Source organism: Syzygium oleosum, unplaced genomic scaffold (assembly GCF_021117445.2).
Source record: "Syzygium oleosum isolate NSW1041296 unplaced genomic scaffold, Sole_v2.1 Sole_v2.11, whole genome shotgun sequence".
Classification (NCBI taxonomy): Eukaryota; Viridiplantae; Streptophyta; class Magnoliopsida; order Myrtales; family Myrtaceae; genus Syzygium; species Syzygium oleosum.
The window spans coordinates 11,636,465-11,661,984 of record NW_026607495.1 but is presented as its reverse complement, the minus strand read 5'-3'; the positions used below and the strand labels follow the sequence as shown (position 1 = coordinate 11,661,984).

The 25,520-nt window shown below is 41.9% G+C and overlaps 1 protein-coding gene across 2 annotated transcripts in view; it reads left to right on the top strand.

Moving 5' to 3' along the window:
• Positions 1 to 10,565, top strand: part of LOC115693768 (phospholipase A1-IIgamma-like) — a 79,580-nt gene extending 69,015 nt beyond the window's left edge. Inside the window, exons 1-3 of one of the 2 annotated variants that reach the window (XM_056315958.1) lie at positions 8,830 to 9,364; positions 9,458 to 9,506; positions 9,682 to 10,565. In XM_056315958.1, coding sequence (XP_056171933.1) covers positions 8,955 to 9,364; positions 9,458 to 9,506; positions 9,682 to 10,335 — 1,113 coding nt within the window. In that variant the 5' untranslated portion in view covers positions 8,830 to 8,954 and the 3' untranslated portion in view covers positions 10,336 to 10,565. Of the gene's footprint in view, positions 1 to 8,829; positions 9,507 to 9,681 lie in introns of those variants that run through there. The other variant, XM_056315957.1, reaches the window with a different exon arrangement.
• Positions 10,566 to 25,520: the final 14,955 nt, after the last annotated feature.

The following is a 25,520-nucleotide window of genomic DNA, read 5'->3' as shown; positions in this document are numbered from 1 at the left end:
CGCAACCTTGAACTCGGAGGTCGAGCAACTCTACGTAAAATAGCATTCTTACATGGCAATCTTGATGATGAGATATATATGGAGCAACTCGAAGATTTTGTGACCAAAGGGAAAGAAAATCTTGTATGCAAGTCGAAGAAGAGTCTCTATGAGCTCAAACAAGCTCCAAGGCAATGGTACAAGAAATTTGATTCATTCATGGAGAGGAATGAATACAAGAAGACAACTAGGAGATCATTATGTTCAATAGCAAAGTTCCATGACAGTGATTTTCTGATTTTTTATTATTATTATATGTTGATGATATGCTAATTGTGGGTAATGATATCAAAAATCATGAAGCTCAAGGAGGAGTTGAGCAAGGAATTTTCCATGAAGGACCTTGGACAAGCAAAGCAAATACTTGGGATGAGGATATTAACATACATAAAGCTTGTGAAAAGTTGTGATTATCCCAAGAGAGATATGTAGAGGAAGTTGTGCAAAGATTCAACACGAGCTACGTCAGTGAGCCACGCCTTGGCTAATTATTTTCACTAACACGAGGCAGCTTTCCTCAAGTGAAAAGGAGAATGGAAAGATGCTAAAGATTCCTTATGCCTTTGCTGCTGGAAGCCTCATGTATGATGATGTGCACACGACCGGTTATTGGGTATGTTATTGGAATTGTTAGCCGATACATGTCAAACCCCTAAACAACATTGGGAGGCTATCAAGTGGATACTTAGGTATCTTAAATGGACATTTAGTTTGTGTTTGTATTTTGGTGATGGAAAACCGATGCTCGAAGGGTTCACCAATGCGTACATAGCAAGAGATGTAGATTAGCAAGTTTACTCACGTCATGTTATTTGATGATTTTTGCCAGTGGAGCTTGGCTCTTGGCAATCAAGATTGCAAAAGTGCTTTGCATTATCCACAACGAAGGCTGAGTACATAGCCACCACCGAAGCTAGCAAAGAGATTTGTGAATGAAGAGATTTCTACAAGAGTTGGGGCACAAGCAAGATGAGTATGTTGGCATTGCGATAGCCAAAACGCCATTCATCTCAAGAAAATTTTCACATTTCATTCGAGGATGCAGCATATTGATATTAGGTATCATTGGATACGAGAAATGTTGGAAGAGAAGCAATTAAAGCTCCAGAAGATCCACGAACAAAAATGGTGCTAATATGTTGACAAAGTCTCTACTTACGGGAGAAACTAAAATTCCGTAGGAAGGAGGCCGGCTTATCGAAGTGATAAGGAAGTTTAAGACCCTCCATGATGGGTCGGGGTGGATTTGTTGGGAGCAACCCAACATGTTCGGAGTCGATTTGAAATATCGCGAAGATTGCTCATCAAATACCTAAAGAAAGGAGTCCTATTATGGTAGAACGTCAAAAGGAAAAAAAATCTAAATAAGAAGTCTTATTTAGAAAGAATATCGGATGGAATCAATTCTAGGGATTGTCCAATTAGAGGAATTCCAATCAATTGGGGAGATTTCGAATTGGGAGGTGATTGTCAATCAATTAGGCGGAAGCAATAAAAAAAATCCCGGACATTAAAATTGGAGAACACCAGGAAGGAACAAATCGTCAAACCACCAAGCGTATATTTACACTTCCAAATATTTACATCATCCGCCAATACAAACCACAAAATAATTTATAAGCGCGCACAGAACTATAAACTCCAAACCCACCAAAATATCAAGATCAGTTCTCTAGGTCAAGACCATCCAAAAATGGGGCGCATCCTCCTCCCAGAACTATCCCCTACGCCCTCTCGAAGGCGTCCACTGCGACTCCACTTTGTCCTCGGCATCACCACCTCAATCCTCCGGACTGCCTGTCTGCGCACCGACGACTCCGGTGTCGACCTCAATCTCGACATTCGTGCGGGGGCTGCAAATGGTTTGGTTGAAACAACCATGAGATCACATCTCAATAAGTCACAACCTAAGCCCCCACTTTAGGCTATCACGTAATTCCTGCATGCATCCAAACACGCAACCAAACAACCACACAACCAGCAATCGAACATTCACACATACCTGGACTCTCGCATACGCACCATGCACGTTAGCCCACAATCCCAACATACAATTCTTGCACACATGCCATCACACACTTTCCACATATCAATACACACGCCAATCATATCACAGCCCAAGTACATCGCAGCGGCGCGGCTGCCGATTATAAAGCAAAACCTACTTGGGCACGTCCCATACCATACCTAGCAGATTTTACCCCATAATCGCGCCTTTTGCATCACGCGATACAAACACACTCGCACACTAACTCACACCATGCATCACTTTCACAATCCCTCACACTGCGTCTTGCCAAATCCCGCTCGTTCTCAACCTTTCCACCACTACCGCGCCGCGTAAAACGCATCGGGCCAACGGTCTTCGACCTCGTCGGGCATCGACACTCCGTCGGGCGGGCATCGTCCACCTCGTCGGGGGCGGCATCGTCCCGCGTAAACGAACACGCCTCGGGGACGGAATCCTACACACACTTTCCTTCTACCGCGCCCGCGTAAAACGCATCGAGGCCAACGGTCTTCGACCACGTCGGGCATCGTCACCCCGTCGGGCCGGGGCATCGTCACCTCGTCGGGACGGCATCGTCCGCGTAAACGTACACGCCTCGGGACGGACCTCACCCCGCGTAAACGTACACGCCTCGGGGTCTCACCTTTCGAACCAATCCTACATTCCAAGTACCTTCGTTCCACTCAAACCACATTTGTCACACGGCCATGCCTACACACTGCCAAACACGCACACCTCACACACATTTCACAATTTCACATTCTCGTCACATGAACACGCCACCCAATCACACATTCTTGGCACGCGAATACAATACGCGAATGCACTATCACACCACCACATCTCACGGCCAAACACACACGGCATATCATCAATCCACATTCAAACACACATTCAGGCTCAATTCCCACCACAAGGGCAGCAACCATTCAACCTCGACACCCCCACCATTCCGCTCATAAAAACGAACATCCAAAGAATCGGGGTAAAATTGGGCAGTTTATACAGTGACCGAAATCCCATCAAAATAAATAGTAAACGAACTCTAAAAATTCTCAATTTTGGATATGTCACAAAACACATCCCGATAAACATTTCTTATGAATAACACGAAATCTGGTTCAAACTGTAACCATGCCTTTTTGTCCCTCGAAATCAGACCAAAATCAGTTTGCTCCAACAGAATATTTTTTCCTCAAAATACATTTATTTCAACACCCCAATCACCTTGAAAAGTTTTGAAATTTTTATATGTTATACCCACGAATGTACCCAACAACTTTTGTGAAGGAAGTATTTTGAAACTAGGCCTGGAAAAATTTATAAAAATTCGAACAGACCCGAAGGTCTGGTGAACAGTAAATCGGGCAGTTTTATTTCGGTCCAAAGATGGACTTACGAATGACCTCAAATGATTTCCAAAAATTCCCAAATTAAAATATGTTATACCTCAAGATGTTGGAAACAACTTTCATGAAGAAACTTTCCTCAAATTCGGCCCACAAAATTTTCTACAAAAATAGCAAACCGAGCGGGTACAGTAACCGTGAATCCGCGATTCACCCCGAACCTCACGGATTCAAACCCGAACCGATTTCTACCGAATTCCAACCGCCTAAACTCATTTCCCGACGTCTAATCCAACCCGCAACAACCGCTAATAGTCATGATCAGCCACCAATAACCACGATCAACCACCAAAAACCATTATCGACACCTTAATCAACCTCTAAATCCTCTAAACCATACCCGACGAGTCCGAAAATACCCGACGTCCTAAATAGGGATTAGATCGCGACTTACCGAACTCTAGACTAACTCGGCTAGAGCGGCAAGGGGAACGGCTGGCCGGCGGCGATCGGCGGTGGCAGCTTGCTCCGGCGATGCTCCGGCGATGCTCCGGCGATGATCGGCGGTCCAAGGCCGAGAGAGAGATGAGAGGATTTTTGGTGAGGGAGAGAGAGAGAGAGTTCTCTGTTGGGGGGGCTGCCGAGAGAAGAGAGAGGAATGAGGAGAGAGAGAGAGGAGAGAAACAATTAAATATTTGGTCCAAGGTTTGACCAATTTTTTCTTAATTCCAATTTTTTAAAACACTTGGTCCACATTCTTCCAAACCAAAATATCTAAGAGGCGTTTTTGTCCAATATTTTGGGGCTGATATTTATCACACTTAATCCCACAAATTGATTTCCAAAATTCCCAAAATTCGAATACCCAAAATAGGCCTAGGGGCAAAATCGTAATTTTCCGGTCCGGAGGCGAAATTCCAATTTTTCGCACATACGTGTTACATATGTGCGTAGCCAACATAATATGGTGTCGGAATCGCGAAATTCACTTTCTAAGTCCTCGAAAATCATTGCGAAGTTCCGGGAATAAAATAATATTATTTTTCACTTAGAGCCAAAATTCCAATTTTGACCGAAACAACTCTAAATGCACGTGGCCACCCCAAAATGACACTAGCCTCGAAAAATAACCTCAAACGACCTCAGAATCGCCAGTCGGTGACCGGAGGGGCAAAATCGTAATTTTTCCGTGCCCGGACCGAAATCCATTTTTTTGCAGAAATGGATGGCCCCACGAGGTTAGCTGCCAAAAACGTCATCGGCCATCCAAAATTGTCACTTTCAAAATTCTCGATTCTCGGGCGAATTCCAAGAAATGACTAAAATCGAGCAATCGTAACTTTAGCTTATCTCTGGCTAACGGGTGGCTCTCTACTGAATTCACGCGCTCTCCGACCCGTGACCGACACTAAGTCAAATCACGTTTAAGTTTACTCCACCCGGACGACCTCGGTTGTCATATAATTGCGAGGCTGTCGCTATGGTTCCTTCTGGACACGATCAATCAAGTAGACCGGTCTCGGTTGGCTCAAAACATTCCCTCGTCAATCCATATGGTCGAAGATCGAACCTGTGCGGGAGTTCTTTGGTCGTGCGAACTCAATCCCGTAACGGCCCTACCCCTAAGGTTAGCATCCCGTGAATGTGCATTTCCGGGTGAGACCTCACTATAGTGCATTGGTCAAATTCATTTCTTAAATCCCGGGAAAAGGATCGAAAATTCAGTTACACCAACCCACTTGGTCCTAGAATCAGACCGGCAGAATTAGACCGGACTGGACCAATTGGTCTGATCTAGTTCCAAGGTCGTTCTCGGATTCGATGATTTTTTCTTTTATTTTTTTGGTTTCTTCTATTCCCTACAAGTGGGAGTACTTCAACATTAAAAGAAAAAAAATTTACTAATGAAGGTTTACTTTAGCGTAAAAAATCAAAAAATTTAATAAATCGTGGCCGGTCCGCGGTCTGGTTCCTTATGTGGACCAGAAACTGGACCGGTTATTCCCGATTCCAAACATTTGGAACCAGGAACTGAATTGGTCCCCCAAGGCAACTAGTCGGTTCGGTTTGGTCTAGTCTGATTCCCAAATTGGATCGGGACTGGTGCACACCCCTAGTGATAGTAATGATGTCACGTTACAATATGAAGAAGAGTTTTGACATGAGAGGTGTGGCGCTAATTACTAGTAATGATCAGATCCGGTCCAATTCCCAAAATATTAAAAATTTGTAAAATTAGTCTACATCAGCATCGGTCATGCCACGTAGGATGACCGGCGTCCATATCAGTGATTTCCGATCAAAATTGACCGGATGGACTATATTGGCAAATCGTTAAAATATTTAAGACTGAATTGGCATATGTGCAATATATTTAGGACTTTTTTGGTACTTTTCCCTCATATGTTATTAAACAAATATGTAATTTCGTAGAGTGATATCCACTTCGAACTATATCTGGGTGGTAGGTTTGATTTGTTTTGCATAGCACAAATTTAATATATTTCATGGCTTCTCGCTAACATCTTTTCGTGTGTAAAGAGTTTTCGATGTGAAAACACGTAGTCACAAATGAAGACTAAGCAGCCACTGATCGTTCCGATGTTCCTCTGTGTATTCTCATTCCATCTATTAAGCACTCAAGGGGCTTGGGGAACTAGCTTCGCTAGTATTGCCTTCACCATAATGGGTAATTCTTATATCCGTGAGTAAGGGCTGATATTCGAATAGAAAAAAAAGAGTGGATTTGTAGGTCCAGATAAGTTGGCTTATCCTAAAAGAAAAATATTCGGCAAAAGAACACTACAAGTGCCATAACTTGTGTACGGCGCTCACTTTAGTGCCATAACTTTTTTTTGGATCACTTTAGTACTAAAATTTTTGAAAAACGATCACTTAAGTACCAACTCCGATGCCGTACACAATTTTTCGCCGGAAATCTGACGTGGCATTTTTTTATTAATTTCTGGGGCGACGTGGCTCACTGGAGTCTCGCCGGAGATTAGCGCTTAAGTGATCGTTTTTCAAAAATTTTAACACTTAAATGATCGCTTTCAAAAATTTTAGCACTTAAGTGATTGTTTTCAAAAATTTTAAGCTTGAAGTGATCCAAAAAAAGTTATGACACTTAAGTGAACGTTTTCCTCCGACTTGGTACTAAAGTGATCCGAAAAAGTTATGACACTAAAGTGAGCGTCGTACACAAGTTATGGCACTTATAGTGTCCTTTTGCCGAAAAATATTATATGTACTAAGAAATCTTACTGAAAATTCACTCACTAAATGATGTGGAAAGTTTCAATATCCAATAGAGAACTGAACGGTTTTAACATTGTGAGTTCGGTGCACCTGATAATTGTATCTGTATTATTGCCAAAAGTTGTTTACTGAAAGGGTTAATATCACCAAAAACCCCAAATTAGTACATCTGTGACAAATTTATCTTAAACTAATTTTTTGACCACGAAAAACTCAAACCGGTATACCTGTGACAAATTTACCCCAAACTAATTTTTTGATCATAAAAAACCCCAAACTTGTACACATGTAATAAATTTACCCAAACTAATTTTTTGACCACCAAAAACCAAAAACTAGTAATCTTGTGACAAATTTACCCTCTTTTAGCAGATCAATTTGGGATTTTTCGTTGAGTATTTACGCTATAGATTTCCATGTGGACTTGCCACGTCACCATACCACGTCAGCAAATTTAATCGATAAAATTTGATGGGAAACTAATAGAGGGTAAATTTGTCACAAGTGTACCGGTTTGGAGTTTTTGGTGATAAAAAAAATTAGTTTTGGGTAAATTTGTCACATGTGTATCGCAATTTAGGGTTTTTTACAGTCAAAAATTAATTTTGGGTAAACTTGCGTCAATAAATGTACCTGGTATGGGGTTTTTCATGGTAAAAAATTAGTTTTGGGTAAATTTACATCACGCGATATCGAGTTGGAATTTTTCGCCATTAAACCTGCATCGAAATGATGGGTAATTCTTAGATCCGTGAGTAAGGGCTGATATTCGAATAGAAAAAGAGTGGACTTGCAGGTCCTCGATAAGTTGGCTTATCCAAAAGAAATATATTAAATGTTCTAAGAAATCTTACTGAATTACTCACTAAATGATGTGGAAAGTTTTAATATCCAATAGAGAATTGAACGGTTTTAACATTGTGAGTTCAGTGCACCTGACAATTGTACCTGTATTCATGCGGCAAGATAAAATTTCCTATCATTGGTACAATGATGAGCATGTCACAATTTCACGAAAGCAGATACGTGACGTGCATAATAAAACAATATGAAAAGGAATAGTCATACTTCCTATGATTAAAAACGGAAGTTATCGGAATGAAATAATAGAATATTGAAATAACAAGACAAGATGTTTGTCGTATTTTTTCATATGCAGCTTCAACGTTTCGAATTTGAATTAAAATAAAGGAGATAAGAGAGAAAAGCTTTTTTGTCAATCGTTAATAGAAAAAGTAAAAATGACATTGGATTATAAGATAGGGGCAAGCTATTAGCATGATCAAATAAGGAATTTCTCAAAGGTTTGATTGAGAAAATCGAATAGAGCTAAATTAGAAGAACATGCTAGGAGATAGAAATGAGAGCCAGAGGGATAACTTGTCTGGTAGTAATTGATAATGAAAACTTATAATTATAATTAAGGGATATTCCAAATTAATCTAAATGAATGCAATATAAACTGAAATAGTAAAAAAATTGAGTACAACTTAGTATATGCTAGAAAAGCGAGGGTATGTCACGTGACAATATGAAGGGAGAGTATTGAATCGAGAGTTGTGGCCCTAATTACTAGTAATGATCAAATTAAATAACTTGAACTGAGAAAGAATATCTACGAATTTTTTTATATGAAAGGTTAAACTTAGAATTAGAATTTCAGGAGATGGAAGCAAATAAACTTATATAAGGAGATATATTCTATTCGGAGTTAAAAACAAAGGTCACAAAGTGGATTGTTCATTCCAGTCATCAATATCTCATTAACCCATCATTAAGAAAACAATATTGGCTGAGCACATGTATCATTCCTTACGAAAGATAGGCATGCAAACTGGAAGCACAAAATCTTCAACACTTAGTTTCGAGCTTCTAGCGTTCTATGCTAGCAAGAGATGTCTTCCGAGACTTGGAAATCAATATTCTTATCTGCTGAAGATATGCACGGTCCCTCTCATCCATTCGGTCCGTAGTGCAGAATGTAAAAAAAACGTGGAAGATTCACCTCAAAATTGGCTATTTTCTAATATATAATCAGGGGAGTTTTTCTCGTGCTAGATAATGCACAAAAGCAACTCTATCACGTAACTTATCATGGCAATTGAAAAAAAAAGAGAAACCCTCGACACGTAATCTGATCGTGCATGGCACAGTGAAAAGGTAGAGTCTATAAATTGCATGGAAGCAAGATGGCATCTCCACAAGCCTTCCCATCTAGAGAACGAATATTATCAGCGATAATTTAGAGAGAGAGAGAGAGAGAGAGAGAGAGAGAGAGAGAGAGAGAAATACATACCATGGGAGGCAACAGCTCAAGGCCATGGACTGAGCTCAGCGGCGAGACCAACTGGAAGGACATGTTGGATCCTCTCGACGAGGATCTCCGGATGTACCTCATACACTACGGAGAACGAGTCCAAGCCATCTACGATGCGTACAACGGCCAGACGGAGTCGGACGGCTACGGCCTGCCCCTGTTCCCGATGGACCAGCTCTTCCATGAAGTGGGTCTCGAGACAGCCAACAACCCGTTCAGGTACGAGGTGACCCAGTACTTCTATGTGCCAATGCACGAGACCTTTCTGTTGCAGCCGGACAGGTCTTGGATCGGGTATGTCGCAGTGAGCACCGAAGATGGGAGCAAGACTTTAGGGAGAAGGGACATTTTGGTCGCTTGGAGAGGAACGGCGGATCTCCTGGAGGCCATGTACGATCTTGGAGATGATTTGGTCCCGGCGACCGACATTTTCAAGGATGACAACGATACTAAGATTCACTCTGGCTTTTACGGTTTATATAGGAAGAATGATATTTTAAATCCGTACACAAAGCATAGTGCTAGAGACCAGGTATAAAACTTTCACTCGATTTAAAGATTGCTCTTGCTAATTTACCTCTGAATAAGCTCCAAATTGCCTTCACTTTTTTTTATTATATAAATCTAAAAATATGATAAGATGCAGCACGTGAAGTTTCGACTACTTTGTCAAATTAATACTGGTATTGATGTACTACTTTGGTCAGGTTCTAAGGGAGGTCCGGAAGCAAGTGGATCTCTATGCCAGTCAAGATGAGACAATCAGCATAACAGTGGTCGGCCACAGCCTGGGCGCGGCTTTGGCAACGATCAACGCGCTGGACATCGTGACCAACGGCTACAACGTGCCCACCGACCACCCCGAGAAAGCCTGTCTGGTGACTGCATTCCCCTTCGCCAGCCCCAAGGTCGGGGATGAGAACTTCCAAAAGAAGTTCTCGTCGTCCGAGAAGCTCCGTGCCCTTCGCGTGACCAACGCCATTGATATCGTTCCCTTCCTCCCTCCAATCAGATATTACCACGTCGGTGAACAGCTGATGGTCGACTCGCGCAAGTCCCCGTACCTGAGGCCTCTCATAAGCGGTATGACCGGTGCCGTGGCAACCGGGCATCTATTGGAGACATGCCTGCATTTAGTCGCGGGGACACAAGGGATCGATAGCAAGGACTTCGACCTCGGTGGCCGACGTGGGATTGCGCTGGTGAACAAGGGATGGGATGGTCTGAATGGTATCTACAAAATTCCGGCGTATTGGTTGGTGGCCAAGAACAAGAACATGATCCAGAATGGGAACGATGGAAGCTGGAGCTTGGCCGATGCGTACATCCCACCTCCACCAGAAGATGATCAGAACGAGTAGTCCCAAGTCTCAACATATAAATATAATTGTGTGATCAGCTATTACCAATAAGTTTGCTGCTTTATGACTTAGCAGTACAATAATAAAGGTTCCTGGTGCAAAAGTGGAGTGGTTTGATTGAGTCGTGCTAGTGATACTAAGTCATGCGTCTGTTCTTGTGTTTAATTTAATGTCGTGAAATAAATATGGTCTTGAAAGAATAATAGAGATTGCTTCAGTTTTATGTGCTTTCTTACGGTGGTTTTATTCTATGTTGAAAGATATCATTGAGTTCGCAACTAAAAATAATTGAGGGATAATTGTCCAAAAAGTCTCAAACCTCTTGTATGGCGGCCGATACAGTCCTAAATATTTCAATTGTGCTAATTTAGTCCTAAACCTATTGTACGACAGACAATTTAGTCCCAAACATTTTAACTGTGCTAATTTAATCTTAAACCTTTTAACGCTTTGCCAATCTAGTCCTTCTGGATAATTTTGGTTAGAAATTGCCGAAGGACTACATTGGCAACCCTTAAAAGTTTTAGGAATAAATTAGCAAATCATGAAACTGTTTAAGACTGAATTGACCGTCGTACAATAGATTTATGACTAAATTGTCATAATCAAAATGCTTAGGATTGAATTGGCCGCCGTACAATAGGTTTATGATTTTTTGGACAATTTTCCCACATAAATGACATCAATTAAAGGTCACAATCTTTAAATCCTTTCAATTAAGCCCGCATGCTATTCTTCAAGAGTCCGATTGATTGCCCGCTATGCGTAAATAAAGTGGAAGCTAATGCATCCGATTTTCTTGAGTGCAAACAAAAAGTTGTTCTTGTTTTTTCCATAAAATTTCAAAATATCATTCAAATTTCCAAAAATCATGAAAAATTTATGTGTGAACTTACGTGTCCACGTTCGCTTTTCGTGAAAGTTTAAAATGTTGCAGATTTAGAAAAATCAAATTGCTTGTGCCATAGTACTTGAATTAAATAAAATTTAAAAAGTAAAAGTTAATCCAAACAGTTTTTAAATTTTTCTAAGTAATCACGACCCTCTCTCACTAAATTTCTTTGGTTGTCTGTGACTTGATAACAACTAAGTTGATATGTCCAATGTAAATCAATTTTGTTTTTGCGTTCTTAATTTGCTTGATCACCTTAAATTTGCCTAACACAAAGGAACCTACTTATCATGCATTTTTATGATGGTTTAACCGTAAGGCAATTCGCATTTGTGACGGACGGATTAGGTATAAATAATCAAGAAGGAGGTGGATTGGTTGTTCGATGAAACTTTGCTTTTCTGCGAATAAGTAAGGAGTTGTGCTTTGGTACTATATCTTCTATATATGTTTGTCAACATATCAAAGATTGCATTGTGGATTCCAGCCTAATTTCGCAGCCTAATTTCCGCTGTTAGAGCTCGAAAAGTGAAGTAGGATGAGAGGACAAAGTTGAATCCCTATACATTAAATTCTTGATTCTCCTTATACGACTTCCACTCATAGCTTCTACATCTATCGACACAAGCAAGTTTCACTATTGTGACATTCTGAAATTCGACTCATTTTCAGAATTTATGAAATGATTATATCTTCGATGCACTTTAGTTAAATCTCATTCAGAATTGATCACTCTTGAGAAGACTAACCATTAGGGAAAAGCTAGCTAGGAATCAAGTACGTGGACCTAAGAACTTAGCAATGGATCGATACTTCAACCGTAAGGATTGACAATGAGATATTTTGGGCCATTATAGACCGATCCAAGGATGGCTATGAAACGATTCGTAAATGTTATACAATTGGACCGCGGGTGATTTCGCTTGACCATTGTATGAATTTCGAATGATCCTTAATCTAACTCGAACGATCGTGTCAATTGGAACTAGTGATTGATCATCGCAATTACATGACAACCGTGGTCGCCATGGCTCGAGCAATCTTAGATGTGGCTCGATATCGAATCGGCCACGAGTCGATACACGTAACTCTTAAAAGCCGCCCGTTAGTTTGAGATACACTAAAGTCGCGATTGATTGGTTTAACCCATGAATTAGAATCCGGAATGGGATGTCGAACTTTCAAGATTTCACGAAAATTTATCGGACGTCGCCTCGTAATTTTACGAGTTTTCCGTAGAAAATTTCAATTTCGGAAAAGGATCGAAGAATCGGAAATTCGACGCGAAAAACGGAAGTGAACCAAGCAAAGCCCGTTGGGCCTTGCGCTCGAGGGGGCCGGCCATTAAGGCCCATTAAGGTTAAGTCGGTCCATAATTCGGTACTCGGGCCGAGGATAAAATGGTAATTTGGGGGAACAAAATTTAAGAAAAATTACAAAAAGGAAATTGGAAGATTTTTTTGGGGATAATGATGAAACTCACCCTTCTCTTCTCTCTCTCCTCTCTCTCTCTTCCTCTCCTCCCCCGGCTGACTTCCCATGCCGTTGACTCCCCCATTTCCCTGTTGACACCACAAACTCCCCACTGGCCCTCATGATTGACTTTCTTCTCTTCTTCTACTTCTTCTTTTCTTCTTTTCTTTGCCACTTCTGTTTCTGCTTCGTGCTTTTGCTTCTGCTTCGCTGCTGCTGCTTCTTCTTCGCTTCTGCTTCTTGTTATGCTTCTCATTTCCAGCCAGCGACCAGCCTTTTCCTCGCCGGACCAGCCACCACCAAAGCCAACACCATCCCTTACCGTGACCACCAGCTTATGCTTGCCTCAGCCGTGGACCGCCGTGACTGGAGTCGCCACCGTCCTTCCCGTCCGGCCGTCGGAACAGCAGCTGTTGGACTTAGTTTTGCTGACTGGTTCTTGCTTGTCTTAACCTTAGGCTCCTAGTAAGTGCTCCCTAAGCCTTGATTAGGATAATGGGTTATCAATGGCATGTTTAGGGGCTGATTAGGGTTGGATTAGGGTTGGTTTGATGGCTGGTTGTGCTTGATTGATGATTTGTGGTTGTTGAGATATTTCTCGGATTTGCTTGCTGAGGTGCCCTATTGTTTTGTTATTTTTGTTTTGTTATTTTTGTGGAGATCAATGTAGACCGAATTTGAGGAAGTGTTCTTTATGGAAGTTGACCCTAACATTTTGAAGTATGTCATATATTAAATCTGAAATTTTTGGAGACCGTTTCGGGATATTCGTAAGTCCAATTTTGGACCGTCATCACTCTACTGGAGTTACTGTTCACCAGACCGGCGTGTTTTTTTGAATTTTTATAAAAAAATTTCAGATCTCTTTTCAACAAAATTCCTTCATGAAAGTTTGTCTATGACATATAAAAATTTCAAGGTTTTCCAAGGAGATTTGGGTACTGATTGAAAGGGATTTCTAAGGCCGAACGGTCTGCCCTGGTAGGCTAATTTTTTATCATACTTTGGGTGACAAAAAGAGTTGTTTGAAGCCAAAATTGGATTTCGTGTCCTTGATGAGAAATGTTTATCAAGATGTTTCCAATGACATATCCAAAATTCAGAATTTTTGGAGTTAAATTACTATTTATTTCAAAAGAGTTTCGATTACTGCGCAATTACCAATTTTAAGCCCGATTCTGTGCAAATTTGGTTTCTCTCTCGAGAAACTTTTCGATGTGGTTGTTGCACATGAGGGGCGTGGCTGGTTGTGAGCTGATCATGAATTGAATGGAAATTGGCTAATCGAATGAGGCGAAATGGGTTTGAGTGTTTGAATGCTCGTATGATCACATAATACCTTGATGCGTGTTACGCGAGGTTAAGATGAGAATTGGTTGAGTGATTGAATGCCCGTATGATCACATGATATCTTGAGGCGTGTTACGGGGGGTTATAACCCGTCTTGATGCATTTTACGCGAGACGATGCTCGATTTATCGGATGTCCGGTGGAGGCCCGGTTGCCAATTGCAGTGGAGGCCAGATTGATGCTCCTCATGGAATGCCGTCTTGATGCATATGACGCAGGACGATGCCGTCACCGACGTAGCGGGACGATGTCCGGTTACGCCGAAAGCCCGACAACTTGATGTGTTTTACGCGGGTTCGGAGGAGCCCGACAACCTGATGCGTTTTTACGCTGATTCTGTCGTTAATAATCTGGACTTCGTGAGTGTGATCCGCATTATGGAATGCCATGTTTGAGATAACGTTGGGCATGTCTGGATTATTAAGTGTGCTATGCATGTGCTTGCCTCGATTCTGGCTGTTATATTTCGATGAATGGTTGCCATAATGTGGCGGTTTGCTAACGTGCAGGGCATGTGCATGTATCAAGGCGAGGTAAGGATGCCTGTGTTTGATGTGGCATGTTGATTGATTGAATTAACTGCCTAGAACTATCTTGTGGTACGCGTTAGCCTAAGCGAGGCTTAGATAGTGACTTATTAAGATTTATTTTCATTGTTGAATTACAAACATTTCAGAATCCCGAGCCTTAAGATGATATGCAAGATCCGGGGACGTCGCTAGGGTGCCGCGATGACTGATGATAGGTCTGGTCCCCCGTTTTTTGAGGAGCCCTCTTTTGTCTAGAGGAGTTAGGCTAACCGACCACTTGACCCTTTTGGTTACACGTGGTCCTTAGTTAGTTGCCTCGTAGAAGGCTTGCAAGTGTATATGTTGTTACTGATGCTTTGTCTCTTTACTATCCCGTTTAATTGATGTTGTATGGAGATTTCGATTTGCTTCCGCGTGTGATGCTCTTTAATTCGTACGTTTGGGTTGCCGACAAATCCTGGGATGTCGCATTCTTAACAACCGTGGCGGGATGACGCATGCTCGTGGGGATCGGGGAGTGACAACTATACTTGTCACTCTTCTCTCATATTACGGACACTGACCTTCACAAATAGTTGAAAAAAACATTGATGGAAAGACTCAAATTGTCAGCAAGATATAGTATAAAGATTGAAATTGTAACCAAACGAAGCATAAAAATAGAAAGTTATCGCCCCCAATGCTAGAAAGATAAAAAAAATGTATTTTCCCAAAAAAATTGTATTTATGCAAAAACAAATGAATCTGCCATCCACACATATATACCGCACCATTTCGCCGTGCGAAATTACTTTCCCATAAGAAAACTACGAAATTTCCCAAAGTTAAATCCAATAAATCACTCAGAATTCAAAGACGAGCAAAAATGACAATGGGCGATAGTCATGGAGGAAAAGATAAATTTGGCTTCTTCTTCTTCTTCTTCCTTTTTTTTTTTCTTTTTTCGCATGTATAGGTGTCACGTTGTTTTGATGATAGAAAGAAATAAAAGCAAAACTCTGGCATAGATATGATCCATAAACAATCACAAAAACGTGAGGGACTTAATGTATTTTTAATTTAGGGTGGGACGCAGCCCAATGTCCTTTAATATAGTCTATTGGAACTTATGATCTCAGATTATATTATCTCTTTGCATAGTATTGTATTAGGTCTAGAGTATTTCTTGTCGTGTTTCTTGGACCAATCCAGTCCTCATGCACGAGAAAAACGAAGCCAATTGCTATTCAGTGAACTATGCTGTTGATGAATCGGGGACTTGGAATCTAAAGGCCAAAATATTTAGTACTTTTAGATTGTGTTGGGTAGTCTGGATAGGATAACACATTATCCTATTCAGTGTTTGGTGACGCCCTATGCACCAAATATACTTTGATAAAATACCAGATAAAAAATTTGGGAGAGGGGGTGGGATAAATCCTAATTTGATAAAAATTAAAATATTTGAACAAACTCTATTGTCTTCCAACGATGGAGTGATGCAGTGCGCATCCAGACAAACATTAGCGACGAACCCACAATTCTTGTTGGAAAAATTTAGAGAATATGATATGAGAAATTGATGGAAATTTGTTAGAAAAGATGAGAAAATAAGATCAATTGTCTGAGACGTGCAAGCACTGTTTTTAAGGATAATTCCGCCCTTCGGAGTATGATACTCGGTTTGATAAGCTCCATCAGTTATCTTCTCAAGATACAACAAACCTTCTTTATTTCGCATAGAATAATAGAAGGAACATTAAACAACGTTATGTATATAACCTAGCAAAGAAAAGAAAGATATGAGAAGGAAAGGAAAATTCTCTTTTAATTTGGTGGATCTTAAATGATTGTGGTTTGAAGTTTAATTTTATATTCAAATGAAAGAGAGAGCCGTTGAAAAACCGATATAAAACAATTGGTTATTATTAAAAAGATGACCGTTATAAAGCCGTTACAAAGTCGTTATATTGCCATTACAAAATGATGGCTTTCATAGTGGTCAACTTTTATCAAAGCCGTTACTTTCATATATTTCAAAACTGATGCAATATCAAACAATCCCTCACATATTTCAAAAGGTTTTGAAAATAAAAATAAAATAATGTTGGGTTATTGGAGTGTAATGCATCGGAACTGGTGCTTGTTAGGCTATGAACCCGACCTAGAAAAAATGAAATATAATTCATGAAATCATTGGTGAAGTTCGAAACTTCTATGAACCAAGAATTTCCTTTTGTGAATAATAATTTTCATCAATCACATTACACTCCCACAAGTTTTGTTGTTCAAGGCGGTTTAGCGCTAAAATGTTATGCGCATGCTTGGTTTATTCATAGTGCTCTAGAGATTATTGCCAATAATTCTTATTGGAGCGGCCCCACTCCACACTTATATAAGTGATTCCATCAAGTGTATTCTGCAATTTAATACACAATAATATCAATGAAATTCATTAAGAACTTAGCTCAGCATCTTTTTCATTGCAGTCTTGCAATATTCTTACCTTAGGAGGGACATAAGTTTTTAATAGTGTAACACTAAATCAACAAGTGACTTGTCATTACCTATATGAACCTAATTCAAGGGATCGCCAACCACATAAGTTGGGTTATCATCACTGCTAATATGTTAATAAGGGAAAATGAAGATACGACTTGTGGTATGTGTGCTATCCCACACACTAGCGGCTCTCTAGGACTCTATAAAAGGGACTACCTTTTAGCAACCAAGACCCCATTTGAATTTTGATTAGTACCTTAGAACTGTTTTATAATAGCAAAATTATGATGCACAGGTTCCTAATCATAGCAAGTGTAGAGAACATACCACCAAACACATGACCAAGGATAGCACTAATACACATAAATACAACTTACACCAATAAAACAGGATTTACAAAAAAAAAAAAAAAAAAAAAAAAAAAAAAAAAAAAAGGGAAGGCGCCTAATTATACACCCCCCAAAACGCGTAACGCTTGCCATCCTCAAGGCCCGGGGATGTTGGGTTTCAAAGTTGGGTTTCAACAAAGAGAATAAATCTCAGCGAGTAGGCCCCCTAAACCTAAACTAGGCTAACATACACCTCCTGACAGAGTACTAAACATATCCCACGCCTGTACCCTACGAACAGCGTTAACATCCCTACCTTGGTCGATTTCAGGCGACGTCCCAGGAAGAGTCGCCGACCCACACCCATACAGAGATCAAGCACAAGCGGAAGTATAAAATAAACAAACCCAGACAATTACAATATGAGCCAAGGATAGCCGTCCAATAAACAAGATTCAACGCAGAAAATATGTACATACTTATAATACTATTTTAAAACTCTTTTTACAGTGTTCACGACAACCAAAAAGGAAACACCAACAGCTGGGAATAACCCAAACAGTCACTTCTCCGTTCTGCTCCATTCCCACCGAGGTGCATGCTCGACGACTGCTGGATAAAATGCGATATTCCCAAAAAGAGGTGGTGACCTCGGCATCCTACTGCTGGGGGTCTGAAAATGTTTCGGTTTACACAACCGTGAGACGAATCTCAGTGAGTTCAGCCCCTAAACCTAGAGCTAGGCTAGCATGCAATCTCCCGACCGAAACAAACATTTAAAATCATAACACAACCATAATCATACAATTCTCTGACCACTGCAGGTTAGATAGTTCAATATGTAATAATCACGGGACATACGTGGCACACATTATCACACGTACGCCAATCACATGCTCATACACCGAGTCTCACACACTCGCATGCCATTCAATGCATGTTTATGCATGCAAATGTCATTGACATGTCATGCACATTTCTTTGGCCCACTGCCCACACACTCGGCACACTTGCCCAATTAATTATTATTACGACTCGAGTCATCAATTTTTCACGGCCGATGCGCCTAGCTCGCTTCAAAGTGCATGAGGCGCGCAGATCCGATCTGGCCCAAATGGTTTCTAGCCTCGCTTCAAAGTGCATGAGGCGCAACACTGTTCTCCTTGCGAACCAGAGCCTGCTTCAAAGTGCATGAGGATGGTCGCCTTCCGGACGTACCGGGCATCGTCCTGCTTCAAAGTGCATGAGGACGGTATCGACCCGAAGGTCCTTAGGTGATCACACAGCTCATTATTATCTGAACCCAGCGTATAACGCTTCAGGGTATTTTAGGTGATCACATGCTCATGGCAGACACGCATTCTCGCACAATTTTCATCACATGCCTCACTCTTGGCATACGCAATGCGTGTCCATGTTATGCAATGCAATGAACCACGAGCACCAATATAATTCAGACAACCCGGGCATACCCGGCAATTTCACCGATGAACTCCTAAATTGGTCATTAAACCCTATTATCCTCCCCAACGATTCTCATTAATCCACTAAATTTTTCCGATAATAATTTCTACCAATCAATTCTCAACCCAGTCTCAATTACACACTGCTATTATCTAAGCCAGTCCAAAATGCCCCGATAACACCTAAACCAGTCCAGAAAAACGCAACATCAGTCCTAATCCGGGTTTAGGAATTTTACTCACCAAAACAAGGGTCACGACGACGGGGAATGGCGGCCGATCACTGATGAACAGTGAAACCGGCGGCGGAATTCCCGGCGGACGGCGGCGCGGTGTACGGACGGGTGAACAGTACCCCCCCCCCCGCACGGACGGCGTGAACAGTACCACCGTACGGACACCTGTACGGACGACTGGGGGACGGTGGCCGGAGAGGCGCCGGTCACGGCGGCGACGGCCGTACGGTCTGGATGAACAGTAACCGTATGGGGCGTGAACGATCTTAGACGGTCATTGTCAGACCGGGCTGAACGGCGACGTATGGACATGCTGAACAGCCGGGTGTCGACGGAACGGCGATCGGAGCTCCGGCGAAGCTCCGGTGGTACTGTTCACAGAATGGAAAATGAGAAAAAGAGAGAAAAAGAGAGAAAAAGAGAGAAAAAGAGGGGGAAAGGGAGAGAGAAATGGACGGAACCGAGGCTGAGCTGAAGCGGGGGACCAAGGGGGTCGACGGCGAGGCACGACGGTCGGCGGCGTGCTCCGGCGAAGCTCCGGCGAGAGAGAAAATGAGAGTGAAAATATGAGAGAAAATGAGAGAAAGTGAGGGGAAAATGGAGAGAAAATTTTTCTGAAGGCTGGTCTGGTCGTGGGAGTGAGAGAGGAGAGAGAAAAAATGCTTATCTTAGTCAAAAACTAGGGCCTAGGGTGCCATGTGTCAAAAATCAAGCCAATGGACAATTTTGCCCTTGATCCAAAGGCTAGGATTTGCCCTAATCCAATAATTTAGGGGTGAAATGGTCTTTTGCCCCTAACCATGGTTGACCAGACCTGGTTTAACCTTAACTCACCTTGGTTAATCCCAAAATTAAATCCAATTTTCGGAATTAATCAAAAATGGCCTAGGGGCATTTTCGTAATTTTCCAATCCCGAACCGAAATTTCAATTTTCGCACATACGCGTTCCATATATGCGTGGCCAACATAATATGGCGTCGGAATCGCGAAATTCATCGCGCAAGCCCTCGAAAATCCACGTCAAAGTTTCGGGAATAAAATAATATTATTTTTCCAATTTTTGTCGAAATTCCAGTTTTTGGCCAAAACGACTCCTGGTATGCGTGGCCACCCAAAAATGGCGTCGGCCCACGAAAAACAACCTCATTTGGCCTCCAAAGCGACACTGGCATCCAGGGAGCAAAATCGTAATTTTCACCCCTGACCGAAATTCCAATTTTTACTCGTACTAACTCCACATGTGAGTGGCCAGCGTAATATGACGTCGCATTCCTAAAAATAGTCTCTTAAGCCTTTGAAAATCGATACAGAAATCCGGGCCCAATTCCGTGAACAAAACTCGCTAAACTTTCAATTTCAGAGTCTCTCACTAACGGGCGGCTGTTTAGAGATTACGCGTATCGACCTAGGGCTACCCGTATCGTAATGGTCTCGATCATTGAGAGAATGAGAAATTATCATTAGTTCCCGAGGTCACAATCATTAGGTTCAAGTTCCGGACTGGTTGACCACGTGCACTTTTGGTCTTGCAGAATCACCTGCGTCCCAATCGTACATCGTTGGCCTTGGCCAAACCCAATCCATTACTCTTTCCTAAGATCAGCCCACATTGGCTCAAAATATTTCCTCAACGTCTCTCGTGATCGGTATCCCTTTCGCGACAGGGTCCCCGATCCACGTACCATCTTCTAGCTAGCCATACCCTATTGGTTAGTATCCCGAGAGTGATCAGCTCTGGGTGAGACTTACTAAAATGAAATGCGAAATAATATCAGTTTCATTGATCCCGGAAATTACATCGAAATTCGGGCTGTTACAAAACAACACACAATCCAGAATATGAATGACTTAGGCCCTCGGGCCCAAATCCAAAACTTACCTTGGCCCTGCAGGTTAGGCACTTATAAATCACAATAATAACACAGAACCCAATCACGGCACATGCACACGTCACTTGGTCACAGCGCATGTCATGCATATGCTCATGCTCATACTCGTGCTCATGTCTCATCAATGCACTTCGCACACTTGCAATTTATCAATTCTCCTCCGACCCGCGTAAAACGCATCAGGTCCGATCCGCGTAAAACGCATCAGGTCTATCACTTCGAGATCAATCTCTGACTCGCGTAAAATGCATCAGGCTCATGACACAAAACCCGCGTAAAACGCATCAGGTTTGGCCATCTTCCGGTAGTCCTGGCATCGTCCTGCGTAACACGCCTCAGGACGGGTTCAATACCCCGCGTAAAACGCATCAGGGCTTTATGTGATTACACTTTTACAATCACCAATTATTATCTGAAACCCGCGTAAAACGCATCAGAGCATTTTAGGTGATCACATGATCATGTCATTCGTGCACACTCATATATGCACATGTCGTGCCAATGCTTGAGATGCACACTCATGGCTATAAAGTTCACACTTGGGCATTCATGAATTTCGCAGCGAGCATTCAATTGCACAATAACACTTGTTCAATTCACCACGCAACAAGCTCAATTCAATATATCACAAGCCCAACTAATAAAGTCACTCAATCCAGCCATGACACAAACTTGGCACACAAAATCATGAAATTAAATCAACATGAATTTACGTACTCGAAGCCCGCCAAGCTACTCCAACCTTGGTCACACTAGGCATATGACATGGCATCACAAAATTAATCACAATCAAGGACAATTCAGCCACTCAATCCGTCAATCCAGACATTCCCGGTAATTACACAATTAAACCTCAAATTGATCGCGCCTTGTCCAATTCAATCCCGGTATGGACAGCCACCAAACATGTCACTCTAGGCCAATAAATATCCTCAAAATACTCCATTAGGCTCCCCAAAACATCACCCAAATCAGCCACCATGAGGACCATAATAGGCGCGCACTAAATTCCACAGTTGGACCCGAACTTACCGTAAACTTGGGCCGAATCAATCCAACTTTTCCAGTCACCACCCGGCACATTCTAAGCCACTAAACCTCAATTAAATTATCACACTAAGCCACGAAATCAACCACGATACCAGCCCCTAACAATCTCCACAATTTAACCCCTAAAATACCATAATTAACCCGTAAAACCCATCTAGAAATGTAAATTAGCCTAACTAGGGTTTAGGGTTGAACTCACATGGATTCCTAAGCTCCCAACTAAGCTGGACAGGAGGCGAGGGCGGTTGAACAGTGGCGGGACAAGCGGCGGCGACGGGCGGCCTTCCCGGCGGCGGCACCGGCGGCGGCTCGTGGGCGGCGATCCTAGGCGGAGGCTGGTCCTCACGCGGCTGGAGAAGGGAGAAGGAGAGGACGGGACGGCTGGATGGTGGTGGTGAGGCGAGGGGGGCGGCGGCACACGGCGACGACGGCACTGGCTCCGGCGAGCGGCGGCGACGGCGTGAAGCCGGGGGGAAAAGAGCTCGCGGGATTGAGAGAGAGAGGAGGGTGGCCGGCTGACTTGGGGAGGGGGAAAAATGAAGGAGAGAGAGAGAGACTATAGTGATATACACATTTCTAGTTAGTGGGGTGGTTGAACCACTTATGCACAAAAGACCAAATTGCCCCTAATCCGAGGGTTGGGATTAATCTAGCCAAAATATCTTGGGGGCACATTTGTCCAACATTTTTAGCATTATTGGGCTGAAACAACTAATATAAAACCCTAAATTATTCCCCAAAATTCGGAACACTACAATTGGGCCTAGGGGCAAAACAGTAATTTTCCGGTCTCGGGTCAATTTTCCAATTTTTGACTCTACCGATCCCAAATATGAGTGGCCACATAAAAATGATGTCGTCCTTGCAAAAATAGTCGCGTACGCCCACGAAACTCGACACCGAAGTCCGGACTCAATTCCACGATCGATTTCACTCAATTTGCGATTTTAGCGTATCTCACTAACAGGCGGCTGTCTAGGGGTTACGCGTATCGACCTAGGGCTACTCGAGTCATGACGGTCCCGATTTCCCAGAGAACACGAGGATTTATCGCTAGTCCCAGGGGTCGCGGTCGTCCGGAATAAGTTCGGGGATCGTCCGTCGCGCGTACTCTCGGTCGTGCGGAATCACCCGCTATCCGATCGAACGTCGTCGGTCAAACCAAATCCGTCACTCCCCTTGGACCGGCCTGCATCGGTACAAAATATTCTCTCGGCGTATCTCGGAATCGGGCTCAATTCACGGTCGAGTTCTTGGGTCCACGTACCGTTTTCCTAGTTAGCCTTTCCCTGTTGGTCAGTATCCCGAGAATGATCAGTTCTGGGCGAGACTTACTAAAATGAAATGAGAAATACATCAATTTCATTTATCACGAAAGTGGGTCGAATTTTAGGACGTTACATACCAGGCAGAAAGGTAGCAATGAAGATTTAGGGATTTATAATGCACACAACTTTTATTTCTCAAGGCTTTTCTGGGAGTTTATCCTACCCCCAAACATTACAAGCCTGGCCTTATATAGACACATGCGACCAATTGTTGGCGAAGTTGTGGAAGTCATCAAGAATTTTCCACGGACTTATGGAATCTAGGACTGCTAACTTCTTAGACACCACTGACTTATTCAGGCAATTGACCGATAGACGACTGACGAGCTTATTACGACCTTGACCAGCGATTTTTTCAACTTACTATAGGACTGCTATAGTGATGAACAGTGACTGCTACATTATTTGCTACAGTACTTTTGCTACGGTAATTTCCGATAATAAACATTTTTTTAAACACGCTTTCTATGTCTTCAGATGTCGTACTTGTGAATGGGCTCTTCGGTATTGTCATCATCGAAACTGTCCGAACTGTCTCCGTCCTTTTGTCTTCTGTATTCTCTAAGGAGTTGTTCAACTTCTACAATTTCTAGGGCCACCTCTTCACAAAGTTTTAAGGATTTTTTGTCTTTTTTGTGGAGACTCAAAGGAAGTAGATGGAACATCTGTAGAACTCGAGGCAACATCGGTGGAACATGATGGAATATCTGGCTGGGGTAGGTTCCCTAATTGCAGTGATAGACTGGTTTTATCAAGACCCAAATTGAGTGCAAGTTGTAGCTCAGTGTATCATATGGGTCTTGCGATAATGGTCCTCCTCATAAATCTTGTGATTGAGGAGCTTGGGATGAGGACGAGGCAACGGCATCCATATTAGCTTGCATATCTATTTAATGGACATAAGCAGCTGCTTTACCACATCATGTTTCAATTAAATGTGTCTATTTTTACCGTTGAAAGTTTTTTCATTATAATGGTTATTACCGCTTGGCTATCACGACACACAAACACCAAAGGTGTTGGTTTAATTCATAAAGGAATATCTGCTAAGAAGTTTCTTTTCTACTCAGCCTTATTACTAGGTATGATGAGTTTACCACCCATTCTTTCACATTGGCCACAATATTGACTTGGAAAATGACCATAGCAATCACGTCATCAAATCATCTGCTTCAACTAAGACGACTTTTGGTTTAGCATAATTGTCATTTCCCCCATAATTTTTGTTTGGCTGATTTCCATGTTACAACATCTCCACCAAAGCTGAACACATATCCTATATTGGATTTTGTCTCGTCTGAATCTGAGATCTAGTTAACATCATTGTATCCTTCTAACACGATGGAAAATCCACTATGTAAAATGCCATAGTTTTATATTCATATGTCTGCAAAATTACAACTTTGAAGTCTATATTTGATCTTCATATCTTTCTTTTTGGCCCACACTTTTTTCTCATTCAGTCTCACATTCACACACATAAAACGGCACACTCAATTCTCATACAACAATTTACAAGATAGCACATTTCACAAGTTATACATGTATATGTAGCTAGCATTGATTGCATGTAGACTTCCGGAAAAAAAAAACAAAAATTTAGCAGTCACAAAGCAATTGGGCACATTGAAATTGCTGTGAGCCATAAGTAAAAGATAAGAATACAATCATATAAACAACCCTACACAAAGAAGATTCAGGGAAAGAACATTACTGAATGAATACATCCAAACGTAAGAATGTAGGGTTTATCTTCTTAATAACGAGATTTGGTGTTTTTCCATACATCATCACACTATATCATCACCGTTATCCATAAGAACATTATGCTATGAGATTCTCAATGAAGAGGATTACCTGACATGGGAAAAATACACCCCAAGGTTAAACTATTTCGTGGAAAAGTGACCCAAGAAAATTAGTCCAACGAACAATATTTTGCTGATAATGGCAAGAATAACTAAATTAATATGACGTTGTTCATTTACAGAAATCACTTGACACATTGCCAATCAACAAATATCATCACTTAGCTCAAGTAATCGAACATTTGACACTGATATTCTTTAAGTTGATTCTGGATAAAAACCTCTTCATTGGCAACACTTTTTCTAATTAAATGGGGAAAATTATCTCCAAAAATAAAACTTAACTAAGGTATTA